Source organism: Cataglyphis hispanica, chromosome 20, assembly GCF_021464435.1.
Source record: "Cataglyphis hispanica isolate Lineage 1 chromosome 20, ULB_Chis1_1.0, whole genome shotgun sequence".
NCBI lineage: Eukaryota > Metazoa > Arthropoda > Insecta > Hymenoptera > Formicidae > Cataglyphis > Cataglyphis hispanica.
In genome coordinates this window covers 1,165,708-1,187,738 of record NC_065973.1, presented here as the reverse complement: position 1 = coordinate 1,187,738, position 22,031 = coordinate 1,165,708, and the positions used below count along the sequence as shown (strand labels likewise).

At 29.7% G+C, this 22,031-nt stretch overlaps 4 protein-coding genes across 6 annotated transcripts; 3 read left to right on the top strand and 1 right to left on the bottom strand.

Moving 5' to 3' along the window:
• Positions 1–138: 138 nt before the first annotated feature.
• On the top strand, positions 139–5,147 carry LOC126856917 (signal recognition particle receptor subunit alpha homolog). The gene is made up of 8 exons (XM_050605935.1): positions 139–360; positions 1,146–1,515; positions 1,945–1,992; positions 2,618–2,759; positions 3,253–3,391; positions 3,512–4,047; positions 4,233–4,647; positions 4,927–5,147. Exons 1-8 carry the CDS (start codon positions 244–246, stop codon positions 5,050–5,052), a joined length of 1,893 nt encoding a protein of 630 aa, XP_050461892.1. The 5' UTR covers positions 139–243; the 3' UTR covers positions 5,053–5,147.
• Positions 5,148–5,504: 357 nt separating this feature from the next.
• On the top strand, positions 5,505–6,643 carry LOC126856986 (uncharacterized). The gene is made up of 3 exons (XM_050606044.1): positions 5,505–5,658; positions 6,094–6,268; positions 6,344–6,643. Exons 1-3 carry the CDS (start codon positions 5,566–5,568, stop codon positions 6,415–6,417), a joined length of 342 nt encoding a protein of 113 aa, XP_050462001.1. The 5' UTR covers positions 5,505–5,565; the 3' UTR covers positions 6,418–6,643.
• A 144-nt stretch (positions 6,644–6,787) lies between these two features.
• Positions 6,788–15,954, bottom strand: LOC126856890 (bromodomain adjacent to zinc finger domain protein 1A). Of its 3 annotated transcripts, none has more exons than XM_050605866.1 (14): positions 15,463–15,954; positions 14,155–14,293; positions 13,854–14,068; positions 13,573–13,783; positions 13,257–13,501; positions 12,502–13,175; positions 11,944–12,420; positions 11,339–11,832; positions 10,285–11,064; positions 9,994–10,211; positions 9,736–9,911; positions 9,470–9,583; positions 8,524–8,875; positions 6,788–7,908 (listed from the first exon to the last, which is right to left on the bottom strand). In XM_050605866.1, exons 1-14 carry the CDS (start codon positions 15,573–15,575, stop codon positions 7,725–7,727), a joined length of 4,392 nt encoding a protein of 1,463 aa, XP_050461823.1. In that variant the 5' UTR covers positions 15,576–15,954; the 3' UTR covers positions 6,788–7,724. The 3 variants fall into 3 exon arrangements, with proteins under 3 accessions (XP_050461823.1, XP_050461824.1, XP_050461825.1); XM_050605867.1 differs by having other exon boundaries at positions 6,788–7,896; XM_050605868.1 differs by lacking the exon at positions 9,470–9,583.
• A 1,235-nt stretch (positions 15,955–17,189) lies between these two features.
• On the top strand, positions 17,190–20,646 carry LOC126856931 (nucleolar protein 56). The gene is made up of 3 exons (XM_050605953.1): positions 17,190–17,340; positions 17,895–18,460; positions 18,557–20,646. Exons 1-3 carry the CDS (start codon positions 17,338–17,340, stop codon positions 19,449–19,451), a joined length of 1,464 nt encoding a protein of 487 aa, XP_050461910.1. The 5' UTR covers positions 17,190–17,337; the 3' UTR covers positions 19,452–20,646.
• Positions 20,647–22,031: the final 1,385 nt, after the last annotated feature.

The following is a 22,031-nucleotide window of genomic DNA, read 5'->3' as shown; positions in this document are numbered from 1 at the left end:
AGAGTCTACAATTCCTATTGGTGGACTAGTCGTGGACAAATATATCTTTCATTGGACGAATCATGTCTAGAAATATAAAGAAAGTTTAGTGGCGTAATGTTAACAGCACTGACGTTTGACGATTCTGAATTTGACGTATGAGCGAAATGTACTCGATAGGTTAGGATAGGTTAGCTTGAAACGTCGTGTTGATCGCGTTCGGGTAACGTGTTTTTTTCTTTCTCGTTAAAGTATTGTAAAATCATGCTCGATCTTTTCACGATATTCAGCAAGGGTGGCATAGTGCTCTGGTGTTTCCAGAGCACGTCTCAAATTTTTGCGCCCAGTGTCAATGCCCTGATAAGAGGTGTTATATTGCAGGCAAGTTTCAAAATATGCATTTCATGTTTATTAAGCAACCTTTGACCCCTTTGAATTGTAAATTGTCAAATTCTTTCACGATTTCAAACTTGCTTTCTAATTGTATAATTAATTTTCTAAATATTTAAATTTAATTACTCGAACAATTTTAATTATTCTCAAAATATCAATTTTGCGAACATGTCGGTTCTAACGTTTTCAAACTCTACCATTTCCTAAATCTTCAGTTTTTATATAGAGCTTTGTATATAATATAAAAAAGATAAATATTGTTTGGAATATTTAAAAATTGTTTTAAGACATGTACATATTTATTAAAACTTGCAAATGTACATAAGATAAAAACACAAGATAAATTAAATGTACCATATGGTTGGAATTGTTAAAACTAATCATCTTATAACAGATTTATTATTTGTACTTATAAAATAAAAATGAAATTAAAAAGATACATATTATGTAAAATAAATATTTTTGCATTTTTCTTTGAATAAATAAATATTATTTTTTGATGAACATTTTCTTAATCACAAAAATTACAAGAGTTAATAATGATTGATTAAAACTCATTAATAGTATATATTTCCACAATCAATCTATATCTTTTAACAATTATTAATGATAAATATTTTTTTCATTATTATCAATAACATATATCTTTATTTTTCAAAAATAAGCAGATTAAATTAAAAAGTTAAATATTATATAAAATAAATTTTTTATATTTTAGAAAGCCATTGTCTATAACATTTCTAAAGAGATCATTTTTTTTTATCTATTTTCAGGAACGTACAGGCAATCATAGCTTTGAGCATGATTCCTTGCGATTGCAGTACAAGCTTGACAATGAGTTTGAACTGGTATTTGTAGTGGCGTACCAGAAGATATTGCAATTATCTTATGTGGATAAATTCTTGAACGACATTCATCTAGAGTTCAGGGATCGCTTTAAGAATGAGCTTGAGAGCTCGAACTGGTTCACTAATTTTGAATTTGAGCATGCCTACCATGTAGTTCTCGAACAGGCTGAGCAATGGTCACGTACACAGGCTAAAATACCGAAGCAAATGCGCACCTTTGACGAGAGTCAGAAGTCTAAAAAGACTGTCGCTAGTATGATTGAGAAAAAAGATGATAAAGACGATAAGAAGCCAGGTACAGTCTTTTGGCTCTTTGACAGTGTAACAATTTATGAGAAGTTGGATGCAATAACAATTGTAAATAGCTTTACTTACTTTTAGAAAAAATAAATTTGAATATAAAATTTGAATAATCTTAAACAAAAAGTGCAATATGAAGATAAGTTTTATTCGCTGTTATTTAGATTTGCTACCTGCATAAATTTTAAAAATTAAAAAAATTGTATACAATTATAATATTTTCAGAAAGAAAAAAATATAGTATAATAATAGATGTATAGAAATATCATGCTGGTTTTATCTTCATGATATGAAATAAAACAGTAAAAGTAAATTTACGTAATATTTAATCTATAAGATTATAATCATATTTTTTTTATTTAATATATTTTTTTTAATCTGAATAAGACTAACAAAAAACGGGGATTTTCTTCTTTATTTTTAGGTAAAAGGAAGAAGGCAATTAATTCTAATGGGGATTATCGGGATCATAGTAAGTGGCATTTACTAAAATCTTGTGCATAGTATACTGTTGCATGGAATGTGTATTTACAATATAAGCCCTTGTCTAAATATGAACAAAGTTCAAATTTAGACAAGAGCTTATATTTACCTTACTTTTATAATAATCTAATTGCAAGAAATTAAACACTTACTCATAATGCAAAATGAATTATTGATATTTTACTCTTATTCAATAATTTTAATTACTTTTACCATTATTATTATTTTTATTAACATAGTGAATTTTTATATGTTCATATCTCTTGATGTTGAGATATATGAAACAATTTATATTATAGAAAACTTCAAAAGTAATTAAGAATTATTTAAATTATGCAAAATAATGGAAGATATAATCAATTTTCTGATTGTTAAAATCAGTATCCATGACGAATGATAAAGTCCTGTGTAAGAGAAATTTTGTTACATATTTTTTACTTATATCTTTAGATAGAATTTTCTCTTAATTATACTATCAAATTATTTTATTTACACACATTTTCTAATTAACTTATTTTTTACATACAAATAATACAAACATATAATCTTTGTTTAAAATTATTTTTATTTAATATTTTATGTTAAATTAAATGTTCTATATCTTGGTATCACAGCAAAAATTCAAGAAGCTCCAAAGCCAAATTTACTGAAACAGCAAGCAGAACATAATGGAGAACTTGATGAAGAAATTCTAATTGCCAATCGTATGAAGCTTGCTCAGAAAATGACAGGACCGAAAAAGAAAGCTGACAAGCAGTAAGCACATGTTCTTTTTTTACTCTATTAGAAAGTAATTTTCTAGATTAATTAAATTAGAAAATAACAATGGTATAGTTTAACTAACACTGTTATAAATATTTAATGAAAGAAATCACATCAATTTTATTTAATTTTTATAAAATAAAAAAAAAATTATTGTAGCTGATAAAAAATGATTAATAAAGATTTAATTACAAATCTCTTCATTGTTAACATTTTTCATAATTGTCGATTTTGAAATCTGAATATCTTGAGGTAATATACAGATTAGAAAGGATGAAATATTTATTATAAATTTGGTCATTTATTTTTTTTCATCTTTTAATTATTTTATTAAACATCTATATATTGTGATAAATATCTCTGTATTTAAAAACAGATATTAAAATGCAAGTAAAACGAATAACTTGCTACATAATAATAAAATTAACAGAGAGAGAGAGAAAGTTTGTTGAAATGTCAGTGTAACATATTATAAATGTTATATTAGGAAGAGTCCTAAACCTGAAAAGGTTGGGAAGAAACCGCGCATTTGGGAATTAGGTGGAACAACCAAGGACCTTGCTACATTGGAGCGAACAAAAGACAAGCCTGAAGAGAGCAGCAATTATGTGGCAGCTGATACAACTGTAATATTTTTTCTTTTTTTTTCTTTTAATTCTTGCTAATGAATCATAAAAATTGATTCTTAGCTAGAAAAAAAAATAGAAGTTTATCTATTATTTATGTTTTCTTTATGTTTTTATTAGTTAGTTGGACAAATGAAAGGTGGCATACGTGATCTCGAAGTGAACAGCGAATCCGAGGACAATTCCGATCAGGAGGAGATAGAGCATTCCAAACTGCAAATGCAGAAGAAAAATACGAGTATGTTTTCCATGTTCAAGAGTTTAGTCGGTAGCAAATCTCTAAAACAGGAGGATATGTTACCGGTTTTGGAAAAATTGAAAGATCATCTAATCACTAAAAATGTCGCCGCCGACATCGCTCAGAAACTATGCGATTCCGTTGGTACGAAGTTAGAAGGAAAGGTGCTCGGTACCTTCGATAGCGTGGCAAACACTATAAAGGCCACTTTGACGGATGCCCTGGTACAGATACTATCACCAAAAAGAAGAATTGATATTCTACGAGACGCTTTGGAAGCACAGAAAAGTAATAGACCTTATGTTATGACTTTTTGTGGCGTCAACGGGGTTGGCAAATCGACGAATCTGGCGAAGATCTGCTTCTGGCTGATAGAAAATAATTTCCGCGTGTTAATTGCTGCATGTGATACGTTTAGGTAAATTAAAGTTATTCAAGATGAACATTTCTCATTACTATTTCTATATATAGTCTGCAGACAATCATCTATGCCTTTCTGTCAGCCTTAAAACAACTTTTAAAGATTACACATATAACGACTTATATTACACATATAATGCACAATTCCAATGGTTTAATAATAATAATAATTTCATACCTTAGAGCTGGAGCAGTCGAACAATTGAGAACGCATATGCGACATCTGAATGCCTTGCATCCACCAGAAAAGCACAGAAATCAATCAATGGTGCAACTATATGAAAAGGGTTACGGTAAAGATGCCGCAGGCATCGCCATGGAGGCGATTCGTTTTGCAAAGGATTCTAAGATCGATATAGTCCTAGTTGACACCGCCGGTAGAATGCAAGATAACGAACCACTGATGCGAGCCTTGGCGAAATTGATAAAGGTGAACGAACCAGATTTAGTATTGTTCGTCGGAGAGGCTCTCGTCGGTAATGAAGCTGTTGATCAGCTGGTAAAATTCAATCAGGCCTTAGCTGACTACAGTCAGTCCGCTAATCCTCACATTATTGATGGTATTGTACTGACAAAGTTTGATACAATCGATGATAAGGTAAGTTTTCTTCTTATAAATAATTTCTACCATTTTTCGTATTTTTTGTTCTTTAAAAACTTCTTGAATTTCTTTTAAAACAAATATACAATTAAGAAATACTCTTTCTCTAGAATTGGGATATTTGTCTTACAGAAATTTTTTATATCATAATATCAGATTAAATATTGTTATGTATATAATAATGAGATATAACAAATATATTTTTCTATGTAATATCTATTAATTTTTATGTAACATTTATATATGATTTTTTACAAACATAAATATTATTTGTAGGTAGGCGCAGCAATCACAATGACATACATTACTGGCCAGCCTATTGTTTTTGTTGGAACTGGCCAAACTTATACCGATCTGAAGTCATTGAATGCCAAAGCTGTAGTGCACGCTTTGATGAAATGAATGTTACACAAGAAATAATAAATCTCTAAAAATATTCTGACTGTAATATATGATTATTTAAGTTTTATTACATGTTAATATTACAATCAAATTTATATATTCTTTTTTTCATTGTGACCGAATTTGCTTTTGTCTATCCTTGATTTTCTTTTTAGTTTTTCCTCATATTCCAATAATTTAATGGTCAGATTGGCAATTACATATAAAAATATTTAAAAAAAAAATTTTTATTTTAATTCCACTTTTAATTAGTATCATAAGTGTTGTTAAAGATTATATATATTTGTCAAAAATAGTCACAAAAAATTTCTCGAAGTTTTATAATAATTTTTGTTTTATTGAAATAATCTGTAATGTGTTATGTGTGTTCCTGTATTATATCAGAGAGAAACATATCGGAGTGAGGGAAACAACATGGCGTAGCCAATCCAGAGTTGGCAATATTGTCAAATTTCTTCTTGGCTAAAAAATCTAGTTTCCACTCATATTAGTTATTTTATCTATGGTCGTCACATGATTTTACGTGTTCGTGAAACTTACTATATAGATATATTATATAATTTGATCAGTCATCACAGCTATCACAGGTTTAAATTTCGTGATATCGTGAGTAATTTAAGAATATCATTAAAAGAAAAACTAAAAATAAAAAGATATAGGTGTATATTAATTGTTTTGTTTTATGATATATATCATTGCCCAAGATAAATAGAATTAAATTGCTACAGTCTGTCATTTTTCTTCAAGGGTTAGAATTGTGACGGCTTGTATAAATCACTATTCCAAATCTTTTTTTTATTAATATTTACATTGTTAGATATATATTAATCATATATTGAATTTTTTGTTTCTTATCTGCATACATAACAAATTGTTTTTATAATTTTTTACATCATTACATCAATACGTAACCTGTACAGCTGATATATTTGTCTAATATATTTTAAATTTTTCATAATAATCAAAGTCAGCACTATTATGCTATCTACATTTGTTAAATACAAATAAAAACTAATATCAGTTGGAATTTGTTTGTTACAGACAATCAACATGTCTGCAAGCACACAATATCGTCCTATGAAGTATCCGTATACCCTTTTCGGAAAGATTGCCCAATTTCCATTCAGATATTATGTGCAGCACAGTTGGTTGTTTAAATATTCAATATTCGCTGTAGGAATAGCGTTGCCGATATTTTACAAAATACAAAAGTTATGTAAGTATGTTTTGTATAGGTTATATATTAGTTCAAAAATGGAATATATGTATAACTTGTTATCATTATTTTCAGCATATTCCCCCGAGAATGTTCAGAAATGGGATAAAATCCACAGAGAAATGTTTGAAGGAACTGGTCACCATTAAAGTGGAAATACAAATCATTAGAAAATTATGTTAAAATAAGAGATGTATGAGAGAAAAAAAAAACCTCTATAATCTCTAAATATAATTAGAAAATATAAAAATCTTTCACTCTCTCTCTACATATGCAGATAGTTTGCAGGAGAGGTGGAGAAGACCGCTTTAAAAAGTTCATTTGAGATTATGTATTACCAAAATAATCGTATAAAATATACATGATTAAAAAGAACCTTTTTTTTCCTTTTTGCAATTGCTGCATAATACAATCGATAATTTTGTACCATAACTTTTGCATATATCTATCCTGAAAGCATAAAACATTATAAAACAAAGTAATACATAAAATAAAATAAGTACCATTAATGGGACAGAAAATTTTCATAAAATATGGGTAATATTGATAAAACGCAACTTTAGTTTGACAATAGTTATATAGAACACGCAGTACAAAAGTATCCAATTTTATTGTCTGAATCTACAAACATAAATTTATTAATGCGCTTGTTTTATGCATTTTCTTGAAAACTGTATATTCTATTAAATCTTTTGTATAAACGGTTTCGAGAAAAGAAATTGGTAGAGCTTAATTCACAACATAATTTTCATTCATATACAGTTAACAATCCTTAATATAATTACTGTGAAAAATGTGTTGATGTGTGTGCGCGAATGTGTATGTATGTGTGCGAATGTGTATGTGTGAATAACACTAAAATAATAAATAATTGTCAATGTGAGAACATATTGAGAATTTTTTCTTGTTTCTATATCTAAAAAAAAATAAAAACAAAAATTGAATAGAGTCAATGGGATTAATCAGCTGTATATGTTTGCTGTAAAATTGCAATGTGCAATACATCTAAAATTATATGTAGTGCAACTATGCACTTTTGCAAATAATACTGTATATATCTTTATTATAACAAGCCTCGAAGAAACCGACTTTAGAGAGGAAAACAAATCTTTTACATATGTATATATATATATATATATATATATATATATATATATATATATATATATGCGCTGTTGATTTTGCAAAGTAATTTTCATTCAGTTGTACTATTCCATCGAGTTATCAATGTAAGTTCTCATTACTTACTGTGGAAAAAAGTGTTTATATAATTTATAAAATATCTTGAGCTACATACTGAATCTGTATACCACTCGTGATCGATTATCGGTACATAAGAAGTCCATATGTTAAATTCAAAATATATAAACTTCTTGAGTGGCATCAGATTTTTAAATCTCACGAGTATGCACTCTCTATGCTAAAGTATATATATATGTATATATTTTTTTTTATTCTATCTTCTCTTCTGTGTTTCATCATCCTCACTATCCGACCTGCAATTTTCTTCGACATTATCGTTGTCAAATCTTGCTCTCTTAACTTTAGGTTCTTGGAAAGATTCGTCGAAATTCAAACCTAATTCTTTGCAGCGTTTCTCAAAGTACTTGTGTAATCGCGTACCTGCACTGTATACATAACTATTTTTAACAAAACATAATTTCGCTCTTTTTATATGTATTCCCAAAATGGTTCGGAGGCCAAAGATTATTTTAGGATCAACACAACAGCAAAGCCTTATCTGGGATGTACTAAAGGTTAAATAATTAACGCGCTTCATAAACTTTGTAAACAGAAAAAAACCCGATTCCTTTCACTGAACAATCGAAAATAATTAATCACATTTAATCATTTAGTCCATTATCATCAGCTAGTTCATAACATTTTGTGTAATGATAATTATTTCCTTTGTTATTTAACTATATGTCTAAACATCATATGTACAGATTTATATTTATTATATTCTATCAATTTAATTTGAATCATATTTTAGAATTTATATCAAGCCGTTAGTATACAAATGATATAAAAATCAATATAAAGATACTAATTTATTCTTTTATTGTTAATAATAATTATAATGTTAATTAAAATGTATGTGTGTGTGTGTGTGTGCGTGCGCGCGCACGTGTGTGTGTGTGTATAGCTATTGTTAATAGCATGAAGTACATAAATTAATCTTGCATATTAATTAATATTGTAATCTCTGGCATCCGAACTTGCATAAAATAGATAACAATAATGTTGATACATACTTGTAGACAGAACTATGTTCCTTGTTGTACAATCTGCAGTTTTCAAAAATCAGCTGGCAATCGCTAAAGAATTTATCTAGCGTTTCATAATCGCCGTTACCGAGTTTATATTTGATCGTCCCAAAGTCCATCGGATTAGAAATGATATCGTGATAATCTGGGACCTCATCTTTTGTGACAGGCGACAAAAATGGCCACGAATCTCTATGATGCCTAATATCGGTCAATAATTCTTGCAATTTAGCCATACATCCCTTAATTGAATTTTTGTCTTCCTCGTGTTCAATTTCGGCGGCCCTCTTCGTCGCACGTCGCGTTTGTCTCGGTTCGGTATCATCCGATGCACTGCTATCTGTACATTTAAAAATTCTGTATTTAGCTAGCGCATATCACACTTTCATCTCAATTCAAAATGTTCAATTTAAAAGTCTATGCTAAAAAATAAAAATTCTAGTAACAGCTGACATTTTTATGATATATGAGTTAGCATGTTTCATTGCCAAGACAATAAGATATAAATCAAATTTATATGTGTAAGGATGTATAATGCTGTATTAGGGTCTGTCCATAATAACTCCAATTTTAATAGAAAAAAATATCTTAAAAGCTATCATAAAAAATGGGAAAATTTTATTGGTAGATTTATATTATTTTGTTGTTCATACATATCACTTCAAAATTTTTAATGCAAAATTAAAAATTTTTAGATATTTTAATGATGAACAGATCCATTACTCTTAACGTGCAGTGCTTTCAAAAAAGAAAGAAAGAGGATTAGCCATGAAAGGGGGATGCTGCACATACACATATATACATGTATATATATATATATATATATATATATATATATATATATATATATATATATATATATATATATATATATGTATATATATATATACACACACACACACACACACAGTAAAAAGAGGGATACGATACAGACCATCCCAGTCTGTAGATTCTGTAGTGAGGAGGCTCTTGGCAAAGCCATGGATGCGAGAGCGTGCTGCTGCTGCGCACAGCCTCTCCTTGTCTCTTTCCCTTTCGCGCCCCCTCACTATCAACATAATTTTAACACTAAGAAACTTTCTTATAATATTCTTACCACTTGTTTATCTCTCTATAATTTCAATAGGCAGTAAGTGAAAAATTTTGAGTTATAATAGAAGGAAAACAAAATTTTTAAGATGCTTAACATTCTTTCATTACCTTTTGTTGTATTTCTTCTTTTAGCCTTACATTTCGAACAAGACCATCTTCCTCTAGGAGCTCTCGATAATGGCGGTTCTACGCATTCTAAGTGATAATGATTTGGACATGTATCACAGGAGATCAATTTTCCACCACTTTTACATGATGCGCATAAATTTTCTAGTCGTACATTTCTGAAAAGAACAATTAAAAAACACAAGTCAAAAAATAAAAAAAAAAAGAAACAATTCTGAATATTACAAAAAACTAACTTACATATCTTCCTCACTGTCTTCGTCATCTTGATCGTCTTCTTCATCATTCTCATCATCGCTGTGAGATATGCGCTTCGCACGATTGTGTCGCGTCTCTTTGGTTAGTATTACCTCGTCCTCAATTTCATCCTCAAATCTTTTTCGTTTTTGAGTTTTTTCCTTGGGTTTTATCTCCGGTGGCTTGCACGCTGTACAAAACCAATCTCCTGCCGGTACAGCCTAAATAAATAACGAAGTGATAAACGAGAGAACTCAATCTATCTAATCAGAACATATAAAAACTATTAATTACATTAAGTTTTGGTTTTAGACAATAAAGATGGTGTCCTCTGTTGCATCCGTCACAAAGCAACATGTTCTCCGCGTCTCTACGCCTTCTACATATGCGACATTGAGCGTTCAACGCGCTTCTATCCCACGCGACACTATTGTGCAAAGTACTCAAGTGAACGAACAGCTGAGACCAATTGGTTGACGCTATCAATGATTGTTCCCATCTTTCCCGAGCCTCTTCCCCCGACCATTTTTTGTCCTTTTGATCAGGCCCGAGTGGTCTCTGCAAATACCTCTGTTCTATAGCGTGAGATAATTGTAGAATAGCACAAGCCATCTGTTTGATAGCCGCCTGTTGCCTTTGATCGATCGCCATTTCATCTTCGCTGGGTAAACCTAAGTACATTCCTGGATCTCTGTAAGTCTTTATGCTAATACTTCCGACCTCAGAATCGGGGGTACCAGGTCTACTGTGTTTAGACTCGTTCTTTATCTTGTCTATCAATGTATTAGAGGGTAGTATATCTATATCTATCTCACTACCGGCACACATCAGTTTATCACATTGTTTGTCATAACTTCTTTGATTGATTGCGTTTCTCCAGACCGCTCGATCAATAATCTTAAGAGATCCCAAACAACCTGCATTGATTTTGTCTTCAAAGTCCAAAATATGATCTCTCAATGTCATTTCCATTACTTCCTCGACCGCCACGTCGGGAGGAAAATTCAAATTCGCGTTCTCGTATTTATTCTTTTTAGATGTCTTATTGATTTGCCCTTTATTAGAATCTGTAAACTATCCATGAAAATCTATTTATTTTTTATCTCTTAATCGCATCTAATTTTATATATATATATATATATATATATATATATATATATATATATTATATATACTATATATTATATATATTATATATATATACATATATATATATATATATATATACATATATATATATATATATATATATATATATATATATATATACATATATATATATATATACATACATACATACACATATAGTGTTAAAATAGTATACATAATGAGTTATACATATACTTACAATTTCAGGATTTAATCTGGATTTAGGACAATCATTGATAACAAGAAGCAAATTGTCCATTTCTTGCAAAAGATTATTTCTAAGTTCGCTTTCCCTGATACCCCTTGTGCTCAAATTATCTATTAGCACTTGTATGTCTTCTTGATTCCCATAAAAACTCCAGGTAACCTGCGATCTCTTGCAATGCACAGGACAGTCTTTATCTCCTGTACACAACATCAAACTCTTTTTAATGTTAGTGAGATCTTGCTTAAATTCCTTTCGAGAATTTGTTTCTTTGCGTGGCGATTTAACCCCATTTTTATCTGAGGATAGTAGTTTCTTAGGTGATTTTTTTGATTTTTTGAAACTGTTCTCTTTGTCACTAAATTCATCCTCAAATTTATTTTTTAGATATGCATACGTTGCCTCCTTATCTTGCAATTCTGGTTGATGTGGAGTACCCTCTGGAAGACAGCTGCCAGGCCAGCGTTCATCGTTTTCTACAAATAATCCTATAAAAAAAAAAAGGTCAACTGGGAAAATTTAATTCTTTTAATTCAGTTTGAAATCCCTCCTATTTAATTTTCATTAAACATTTTACAGAAATAAGTATTTAAACATACCTGGTACAGATATAAATCTCCAATATCTTCGATGAGCTCTATCTGAGCCCAGATAAAGCATCATCTTGTCATCCCTTGAAGCTTGCTGCAATTCTTTCAGTTTATTTTCATATTCTTCTCTTTTCTTTTCTTCCTCATAATTGCCACGTGTAATCTTTTTCAGCTTTGGTTCTTCTTCCTCGAGTTTTCCTTCTTTCTCACGTTCTCGCATCTTTTCTTTTTCTTCTTTCTCTTTCTTTTGTTCAGCAAGCAAAAACAATTTCAATTCTCTCTTTGCTTGATGTAATTTATCATATCGTTCTTCGATTGCGTCACGTATTGATGCGAAAGTAAGCAACTGATTGATCAGACATGTGACAACCTTTATTTTGTCATCTAAATCAAATTCGCAAACATTTCGGTGACCTAATAATCGCAAAATATAACCGTCATTTATCCTCAAAAGAAGTGCTGGTTCGTCAAAATTTGTATAGCCACCTATAACAGATAATGTGTATTAAAAAAGAAAAACATTAAATATTAAATAAATTAAATGATACATATCATACACATACATACCCTTTTGAGAATATCGCCATTTAGAAGCTGCTTCGCTTATACGTCCTCCAGAACTTAATAGATGTTGTCTCAAAATTTCGCTTAAAGACACATGGTCTAATGTAAGTTCTGATAGTTTGCATCCCTGATAAGTTGGACACCATCTAGAAGCCATTGTAGCAAGTTTTACAGCCTTTGCCATCGATGATGCACCTTCATAAGGACTAATATCATCCAGCAAAGTAGATGCTTGAGCATCAATTTCATTATCTTCTCCCGCTTGATATTTAAATATATTGGATAATAATAGTTGTAATAGATCACTCCAAGGACCAGATGCTTCTTTGGTCAATAATGTCTTTTCCAACAATTCGAAATTAAAGCCTCCCGGAAAATACACTGACACCTCTAATTCTTCATTGAAAAATTCAAGAAATTCCGATATCATAACAAAGTCTCCAAATTTTTCGTTTGGTATGTTGCATTTAATAGCAGTAGGTTCTGGAAGAGGACAGAGATCTTCGCATTCGAGATCTTCTCTTGGTTTATTCCACTGCTTCATATATGCAGCCAAAGCTGCTAACTTTTGTTTTTTCTCCTTCTTATGCTCGCTTTTCAGCGCTCTTTCTTCTTTACGTTTTGCTTTCTCCTCCAAAGCTTTCGCTTTAAGTTCTTCTTTAAATTTGCCATTCATTCTGTTGATAAAACATTTGACAACATTAAAAAAATATTAAATAGACAAGAATTCTTTGAAACAAATCCTGAATAATTTTTACCTTGGTTTTCGAAATTTCTTTACTGCACCAGTGTCATTTGGTTTTTTACTATCGCTAACTTTTTTCAGTGGATCTGCTTTTTCAAATGTTTTTTGTTTCGATACATCTGAGGTGAGAAATTTATCTATGGATTCTTGTTTCTGTTTGACAGATTTTTTCACACGCACTGTAAAATCTGGAAGTGTGCCAGCAAAAATAGTATCAAAACGTACTTTGTTAATTCCATATTTTTCCAAAACACTTTCCTATGGAATGAGAATTACATGTTACAAAGCTGTAAATGTTTTCAGATAATTGTTTAATATTTTGTATTAACCTTAACAACCCATATACCACTCTCATTTTGTTCACAGAGTTGCCGAAGAAATATCTTGTTACGCTCTCTGCTATAATGTTGTTTTTGTCTTCTGACTTGAGATGCTTCTACTATCATGAGTTGACTGACATCAGAGTCTCCAGAATCTAATTGTTCTACCTCATAACGAAATAATTTTGCTGGTGGGTGATAATATTGTTCTTGTAGATTCCTAAAATATTCAATAATAAAGCTAAAAATCAATAATGTATAAAATAATTTAATAATTAGATTATATTTACCTGCCGTTTTCATTTATGTATGCCTTAATTTGCTGTTCTGTAGGTACAATGACTTGAAGAACATGACAATCACACCAAGATTCCTCAGTAAAACTAGCCTCTACCATTTCTCCCACAAAATAGCGATCTCTTGCAAATTGGAAAACATCTTCAATCATCTCATTAAAAGAAGATCTATTTGTTTTACTAGCAAGGTATAGTATAGGGATTCGTAACTAAAAAATATAAAATAATAGATATATTATTTATAAGCATACCCAAATTGCATTCACAAATTATATACAAATTATAATATTTATACCTCCATTGGAAACTCTTTCAAACTCTTCTTTGCATTTTCTTCACATTGTAAAGCTTCTTCAAATGTCATGTTAGTTCTACCTGTGATACTGCATGACCATATAAGCGAATTACACAAGATAATTCGCTCACAAAATTCACTGTAATAAAATTTATATATAGTATACATTGCAACACACAATATATACGAGAATTTGTTATATACATATTTTTATTTCAAATTTTAATTATTAATTATAAAGATTTATATTAAAAATTATAAATTTAAAAAAATAATTTAAAAAATTTACAAAAAATTATAAAAAACTTGAAACATTTATAAAAACATGGGTTAATTAAATAAAATATATAATTATTAAATAATTTATTTGTATTAATATAATTTATATATATATATATATATATAATTTTTTTCTTTAAAATATGATTAAAAAATTATTGAAACATGAATTGTTATGCTATTACGTTTAAAAATACAATTAAAATGGTTTTTATTATGTGCATTAAAATTACTATAATAATGTTTTTTTGTTAAATATATATATATATATATATATATATATATATATATATAATATATATATATATATATATATATATATATATTTAACAAAAAACATTATTATAATAATTTTAATGCACATAATAAAACCATTTAATGTATTACTAAACGTAATAGCATAACAATTCATGTTTCAATAATTTTTTAATCATATTTTAAAAAGAAAAAATTATAAAATAAAGCCTTAATAACAAGGTAAAACAAGGTAAAAACAAGATAATTAAAAAATTCATTTATCAAGTGATAAGATGTATACAAATTTTACTGTAAGTTTTTATCTAATGTTTTTATCTAATGTTTATAGATACATAAATATAAAGATGTAAAATACTTTCTAATAAGATGACTAAGGGATACTAAGGAATTGGCACATTTTTTTAGAGGAACTAAATGAGATAAAATGATGTAAATTCCTATTTTAATTTTTGAATAAAATTGAGAAACTTATTTTCGTGGCATTAATTTTTATCAATGTCAATACAAATTTCGTTAAAAATAGACCTCCAATCAAATCTCGCAATTGGATTATCAGATTCTATACATATACGATCTAACAAAGTTGATTCTAGTAATTGATGTGCATACATATTTTCTAAGCAGCAATAGAGCAAGAGTTCGCAGCTCGCGATAAACAGATACATTATATTACAACACAGCAATATTCTCCGTTACGTTGACACTGTCGCGAGCAAGAATCGGCGAGATGAATGATCGAATTAAGGATCGGTTCCGCTGTCGCGAACTTACTTGTAGTTCTTGAATATTTCATTCGTAACCTCGCAATGGTAAACCTCATCGTCATCCCTGAAATCAGAGGAGACGTAGAGCCGTTGGAACGGCTGTTTGCGTAACAGCGGCATCGCGAAGATTTTCTTTCACGCGCGACGACTTCCCTGCCGCGAGGAGCTCGATCAGTACAGACGAACGAAATCCGATCGTGGAACAAGATACAAACGACACACGGCGAACGAGACGCGCGCCAAGTAGCACGCGCGGTATATATTCGGTAGAAAAGTACGCTCGCTTGTGTACGGGCAACGCGCGCGCGCGCGCGCGACACACACCAACCTGGGGAGAAATTCGCCGACGTCAAGCCGCGAGCCTCGACGACGCTGTCAATCAGCGATTTTGCGTCATTTCACGTAACTTTATCAAGATGATCTCGCGAGAAAGCGCGTGATATCACAAACCGTCGTGCACACGGGCTATATAACGCGTATATCTTTACACCTGCCACCTCCCTCCTCTCCCCCCTCGTGATACATATACGCATGTATGTATGTACATATGGTACATACAATGTACATGGCCGGAAATCATGGTGAAATTTGATTATACCATGATGAGTCGTTGCCAACTTGACGTTTTGCGCGCGGATTCCAATCGCTCGACTGGACAAGACAAAAATACATCTGCGATCTTGTCCTTTTTTACGATTTGAATTGGTTGCTGAGTCAATCCGATTATTAATTGATATATTTATTTATGAATTAATTCACACAATGAAATGTGTGGAATCGCAGAAAAAATCAGCGATGTAAATCATAAAATATTTTCATGCAAAATGTATCGCAGATCATTGTACTGTGAAATATACCTTTCAAAATATAGATTTTTTACAAATATATATATTTGGAAAAAAAGATTGATAAAAATTAAATAGTAATAATCAGATGATCAATGTGTATAGCAAAAAATAAGTTTTTATTTTTTATATTATATATATATATATATATATATATATATATATATATATATATATTGTATATTTCATATTTTTAAATAAAAAATAATTAAAATAATAATGTTATAATGTTAAAAATAATCATGTTATAACAACTCTATAATGTGTATGAAAAATGTTATATATCATAAAAGTAACAAAATGTTACATTGCAGTTATGTTCGATGTAATAACAAAATGTAATATTTCATTGATATACTCATGATATATTGCAGTTATATAACATACAAATAACTTGTGTTATATTATTTCTTATTTTCATGTTATATTGCTGCAACAAATGATGTTTACTGGCTACATGCCTATGCTATCTGTGATTGCTCGCTAATTCTTACTTTTTTCTTCATGGCGGGAGACTGCGGGCAATAAAAGGAAAAAGGAACATGAAATAGAAAACAGAAAACAGAAAACCAGTGGTTGCGTTCAGAAGACGACTGTGTTCCTATATTCACTGTCAATACTGAAAATCTATAGTATACGTTACGCAAACTATAGATTTTCAGTACTGGCAGTGAATATCGGAACACAACCCATATATCGTTGCACGTGGACAGTAATCAAACGTGATTGGTTTTTATTTATAAAATCAACAAATCAACGTCGAGTATTGCGCAGAGCACTCTGCGCATTACATATACGCCACACTTGATGTGTATGCGTATTCCCCCACTACGTGTACATTTGGGCATCACTGAAACTGAACATTAGTTCCCTGTTCTCTATTACTCTCTGTGCTCACTTCATCGTGTGCAGTCCTATCTGTTCTATGGGTGAGGACTATCGAGCTTGGTCACAACCTTTTTCAAGAATACATAAAACTTTTTAGAATTATTTAAAAATTTTATTATTTAAATACAAAGATATAAAATTATCGCAAAATGGTAAGTAACAAATTTCACATTGTATAGTAATTTGATAATAGCTTCGAATTGTAATTTATGAATTTTTCTTTTTAACACATTGCGTTGATAGAACAACGTGTCGATACATAAGCATGTGGGCACTCGTTCAATTTTATGCGGATATCATATAAATTTCATGCACATTTGCAATCTTAGGTCCAAAATTGAGATACATATTTATCAGATTATAATTTCGGGATATAATATATTCTGAGATATAATTATTTATGAACATTGATACTAACCTTTAATCGAAATGGATAAGTTTTATATAGATTTTATTATGCGCGTGTATGTGATATTTATTTATATATTTTAACTTATTAACTTTCTAAAAACGAAAGATAATAATAAAAAATATGAAAAACAAATAAAAATGATGAAATAATAATATAATTAAAATCGCAGTAAATGTTAAATTATAGTTTATAAGATGTTGAAATTGAAGCAGACTCTCTAGTGTTTATATTAGCATATAAAAACAAAAAAAATTTATAAAATACTATAACAAATGTCAATTATTTGCTTTACAGTCGAACCTTTTCATTCTGTTTGAACACGCCACTGGATATGCTTTATTTCGTGTTAAAGAATTTGAAGAAATTGGAATGTTGTTGCCTCAAGTGGAACAATCGGTAACAGATCTATCACGTTTCCGTAGTATCATAAGCTTTGTTGGATTTGCACCTTTCAAGTCAGGACTGGAGGCTCTTGAAAATATCAACAATATTTCTGAAGGGATTGTCTCAGAAAACCTGAAGGTCTTTTTAGATTCTTCTTCCAACAAGTTTACCAAGGATACTGTCCTTGGTGTTGCAGATGCTAAACTTGGTGCTAGTATCACTGAAACATTAAATATAAAATGCGATCATCTTAATGCTGTTCCTGAGATCCTTAGAGGAATAAGATATCATTTTGATAATCTGGTGAAAGGCTTTACTTCCGACGATTCAATAAATGCACAAAAAGGTCTTGGACATAGTTATTCAAGAGCTAAAGTTAAATTCAATGTAAATCGAGTGGATAACATGATCATACAGAGCATAACTTTGCTAGATCAATTAGACAAAGATATTAATACTTTCAGCATGCGTATACGGTATGTCTAATTTTTTTTAACTTTGAATATATTGGAAATAAGTTAACTCTTGCATAAAATAGTTTGTGATAACTTTGATCTTTGTTTTGATTCTAGTGAATGGTACAGCTATCACTTCCCAGAACTTGCAAAGATAGTTCCAGAGAATTATATGTATGCAAAGGTAGCACGAGTGGTACAAAATAGGAAAGAATTAACAGATGACAAGGTGTCTGCATTAGAAGAAATTGTTATGGATAGCGCAAAAGCGAAGGCCATTGTCAATGCAGCTAAATCATCTATGGGAATGGATATAAATGAGATCGATTTAAGAAATGTTCAACAGTTTGCTAAACGTGTTGTTGCATTAGTAAACTATAGAAAGAAAATGTCTGAATATTTAACATCAAAAATGGCAGGAGTAGCACCAAATCTAGCTACTTTAATTGGAGATCAAGTCGGCGCTAGATTAATAGCGCATGCCGGTTCGCTTACTAATTTAGCAAAGGCTCCAGCCTCTACTGTCCAGATATTAGGAGCAGAAAAAGCTTTATTCAGAGCATTAAAAAGTCGTGGTAAAGCAAATACTCCGAAATATGGACTTTTATTCCATTCTACATTTATTGGCCGTGCTGGTACTAAAAATAGAGGTCGAATCGCAAGATATCTAGCGAATAAATGTTCCATTGCTTCTAGAATCGATTGTTTCACTGAAACACCATTAAGAATATTTGGTGAGAAATTACGACAGCAAGTAGAAGACAGGTTAGTGTATTTCACAACTGGCAAGGAACCAAAAAAAAATTTAGACGTAATGAGAGAAGCACTAGAGGAAACGGCACATATGTTAGCCAATATGGAAAAAGAGAGAAAAGAAAAAAAGAAAAAGAGAAAAAGCCAAGTACTCGAAAACGGCTCACAAAATGGACATGAAAACGGCGAAGTAGAAATGGATACCTCTTTACCGGAAAAGAAAAAAAAGAAAAAAAAATCGAAACACAATGACGAATAAAACTAATTGTATATGCTCTTTAGATATATGCATTATAAATATGTATGATGAATCTTTTTATATTACATCAAATGAATTGTACGAAAATGTATCATTTCGTTAATAAATAATTCCCAAAAATACCTTTTTTTATGTACAAGAAGAATATATATACATTTATATTATATGCAACATTGCATTGATTTTAATTATTAATCATAAAATATACAGTAAATAACGGATAATATAAGTAATTGACCAATTTTGCAATACACTATACAAAAATAACAGATAAAAGAAATTCTATTGTCTCCATTTGTTGTTTTTATGAGAATGGATAGGAATAGAAAGAGAGGCAATTATAAAATGAATGATGCTACCACTAAGTGTTAACACCAGCACCAATTACCATTTAATAACAATAAGTCTATATATATATATATATATATATATATATATATATATATATATATATAAAGTAGATATATAAATATCTAAATAATAATTACAATAAAATTATTAGGTCTAGCCAAGTCTCAGAGTCTCAAAAATCAACAACTGAGCTATTTAAATATCGGACCGCATATAAATACTATATAAGCAATGTATTACTTTGCTGCGATTCACATTGGAGGATTAATAAATGGTCATTGACCAAATATAAATTTCATTTGAAATTATACGTCAGATTATGTATATTTTATACGCGCGATTAATATTGATATGTATTAGTATAAAACATGAATTTCTAAATATTTATTATATAATAAGATGTTTTGTCAATTAAAATATATATTAAATATATATATTAAAAGGTTTCTGGTACAGTCACATTTTTATCCGAATCTTAATTTTCAAGTTCTTTTTTTAATATTTTGAAATAATCCAATTCATAACGTAATCATATGAAATAAATGTCAGATTCATTATAAAATAAGAATCTAACGGAAATTTGTAATGATGTCCGCGGTCAATTAATTTAACATAAGCAATATTATCGCGCGCAAATGAGATATTAAAAATCAATAAAGAATAATAATGTAATTGTGCAAAATATTGAAAACTTCATTAACTAAGAGAAAATTAATTTCAATAGGTGCGATATTGCGCGAATTGTGTTAAGTTTGAGTTTTACAGAATTTTACAATACTAAACTGTACATGTGTATCCCTGTATAACATTTTGTTATTATTAATAATCGGCTGATGATCCTCTATCTTGCGTTGAATTGACTAAAACGACTTTTCTCTTTTTATATATTTGTACAATATATTTTCACATTTGAAAAATATATCCCTGCCTATGTATTGAACATCTTGCCTCATATAAAATGCTCAAATAATGGAAAATGTAAAGGGCTCCCCTTTACATAGTTCAGTCTCTGATACTCGCGCGAAAGTTTCTCTCCTTCTCTCTGATTAGAGAATATGATTTCTTTGAGCTAACTTTATAGAGCAAAACTATTGAATAACTATTCAACATGATGCTTTTTTTTCTTTTCTTTAATTACAGAATGGCTTCTACGGTATCAATTGCTTCTGGGATCTAATTGATACACTATGTAATTTTAAGAGAATATGTTTATGTATATAATACTTAACTTTGCCACTGAGCTTGAAATAATTTCAGCTTGCAACTTTTTAATATGTTGAGAAGTGATGAGATAAATATCTTCCCATTTTCAAAATATATCTATGTACAATAAATAATAATAATAATAATTCAGGTAATTTAAATTTTTTCAATCTTGTTATCATCATAATTCCTGCTACAAGTAAAATATTTCAATATCATGTAGCAAAGATAAACTAATTTAATAACGGTTGTGATGTGAACATATGATTATATATATAACACAATAGTGTGGTATTGATTACTGCTTACAATTAAATATGATGTGAATAATTCCATAAACATTTATGTAGAAAGATATGCATTTCATCGTTAGTAAATAATATAATCAAATGCTAATGATGCATTGCTGCTTGGTTTACGATAATCATACAATATCTCATATAATATATATAGTAAATATTAATTTCTTTTAATTTATGTAATTAGCAAATCCTTAAACAATTTACAATGGATCGCATATACAATATTGATGTTAAATCGAGCACGAAAGTTTTCTCATGCTGATTTTGTGCACAGATTCAAAAAATTCTTTTTTATATACTACAAAATAAATGCTAAAAATATCAATTTCTATCTACAGCCCTTTTTACGAGAAGAGCATTTCAATAATTATAGTTTCTTTTGCCTTAGTAACAAAGAGGGAAGCACTTATTAATAATATCCATTAATGATTCATTTTTTCTTTTCATACACAATTCCTATCAGCTGCCAAAATGTTATTTTACATACATGTCTTTAAAAGACTATCGCGATTTTGTCTTTTATAATTTTATTATTATAAAAGCATTAACACTTATCCTCATCATGTTCATGTTCCAGACAATGTACATGTGATGATAAGTGAATGCGACTAATCAGATTATGCTCTTCTTCGAGTATGTATATATATATTTTTATGATACATATCTATATAATAAGGCATAATTCCGATTCCTCCAAAAGAGAGAGTCTAATATACATTATGTA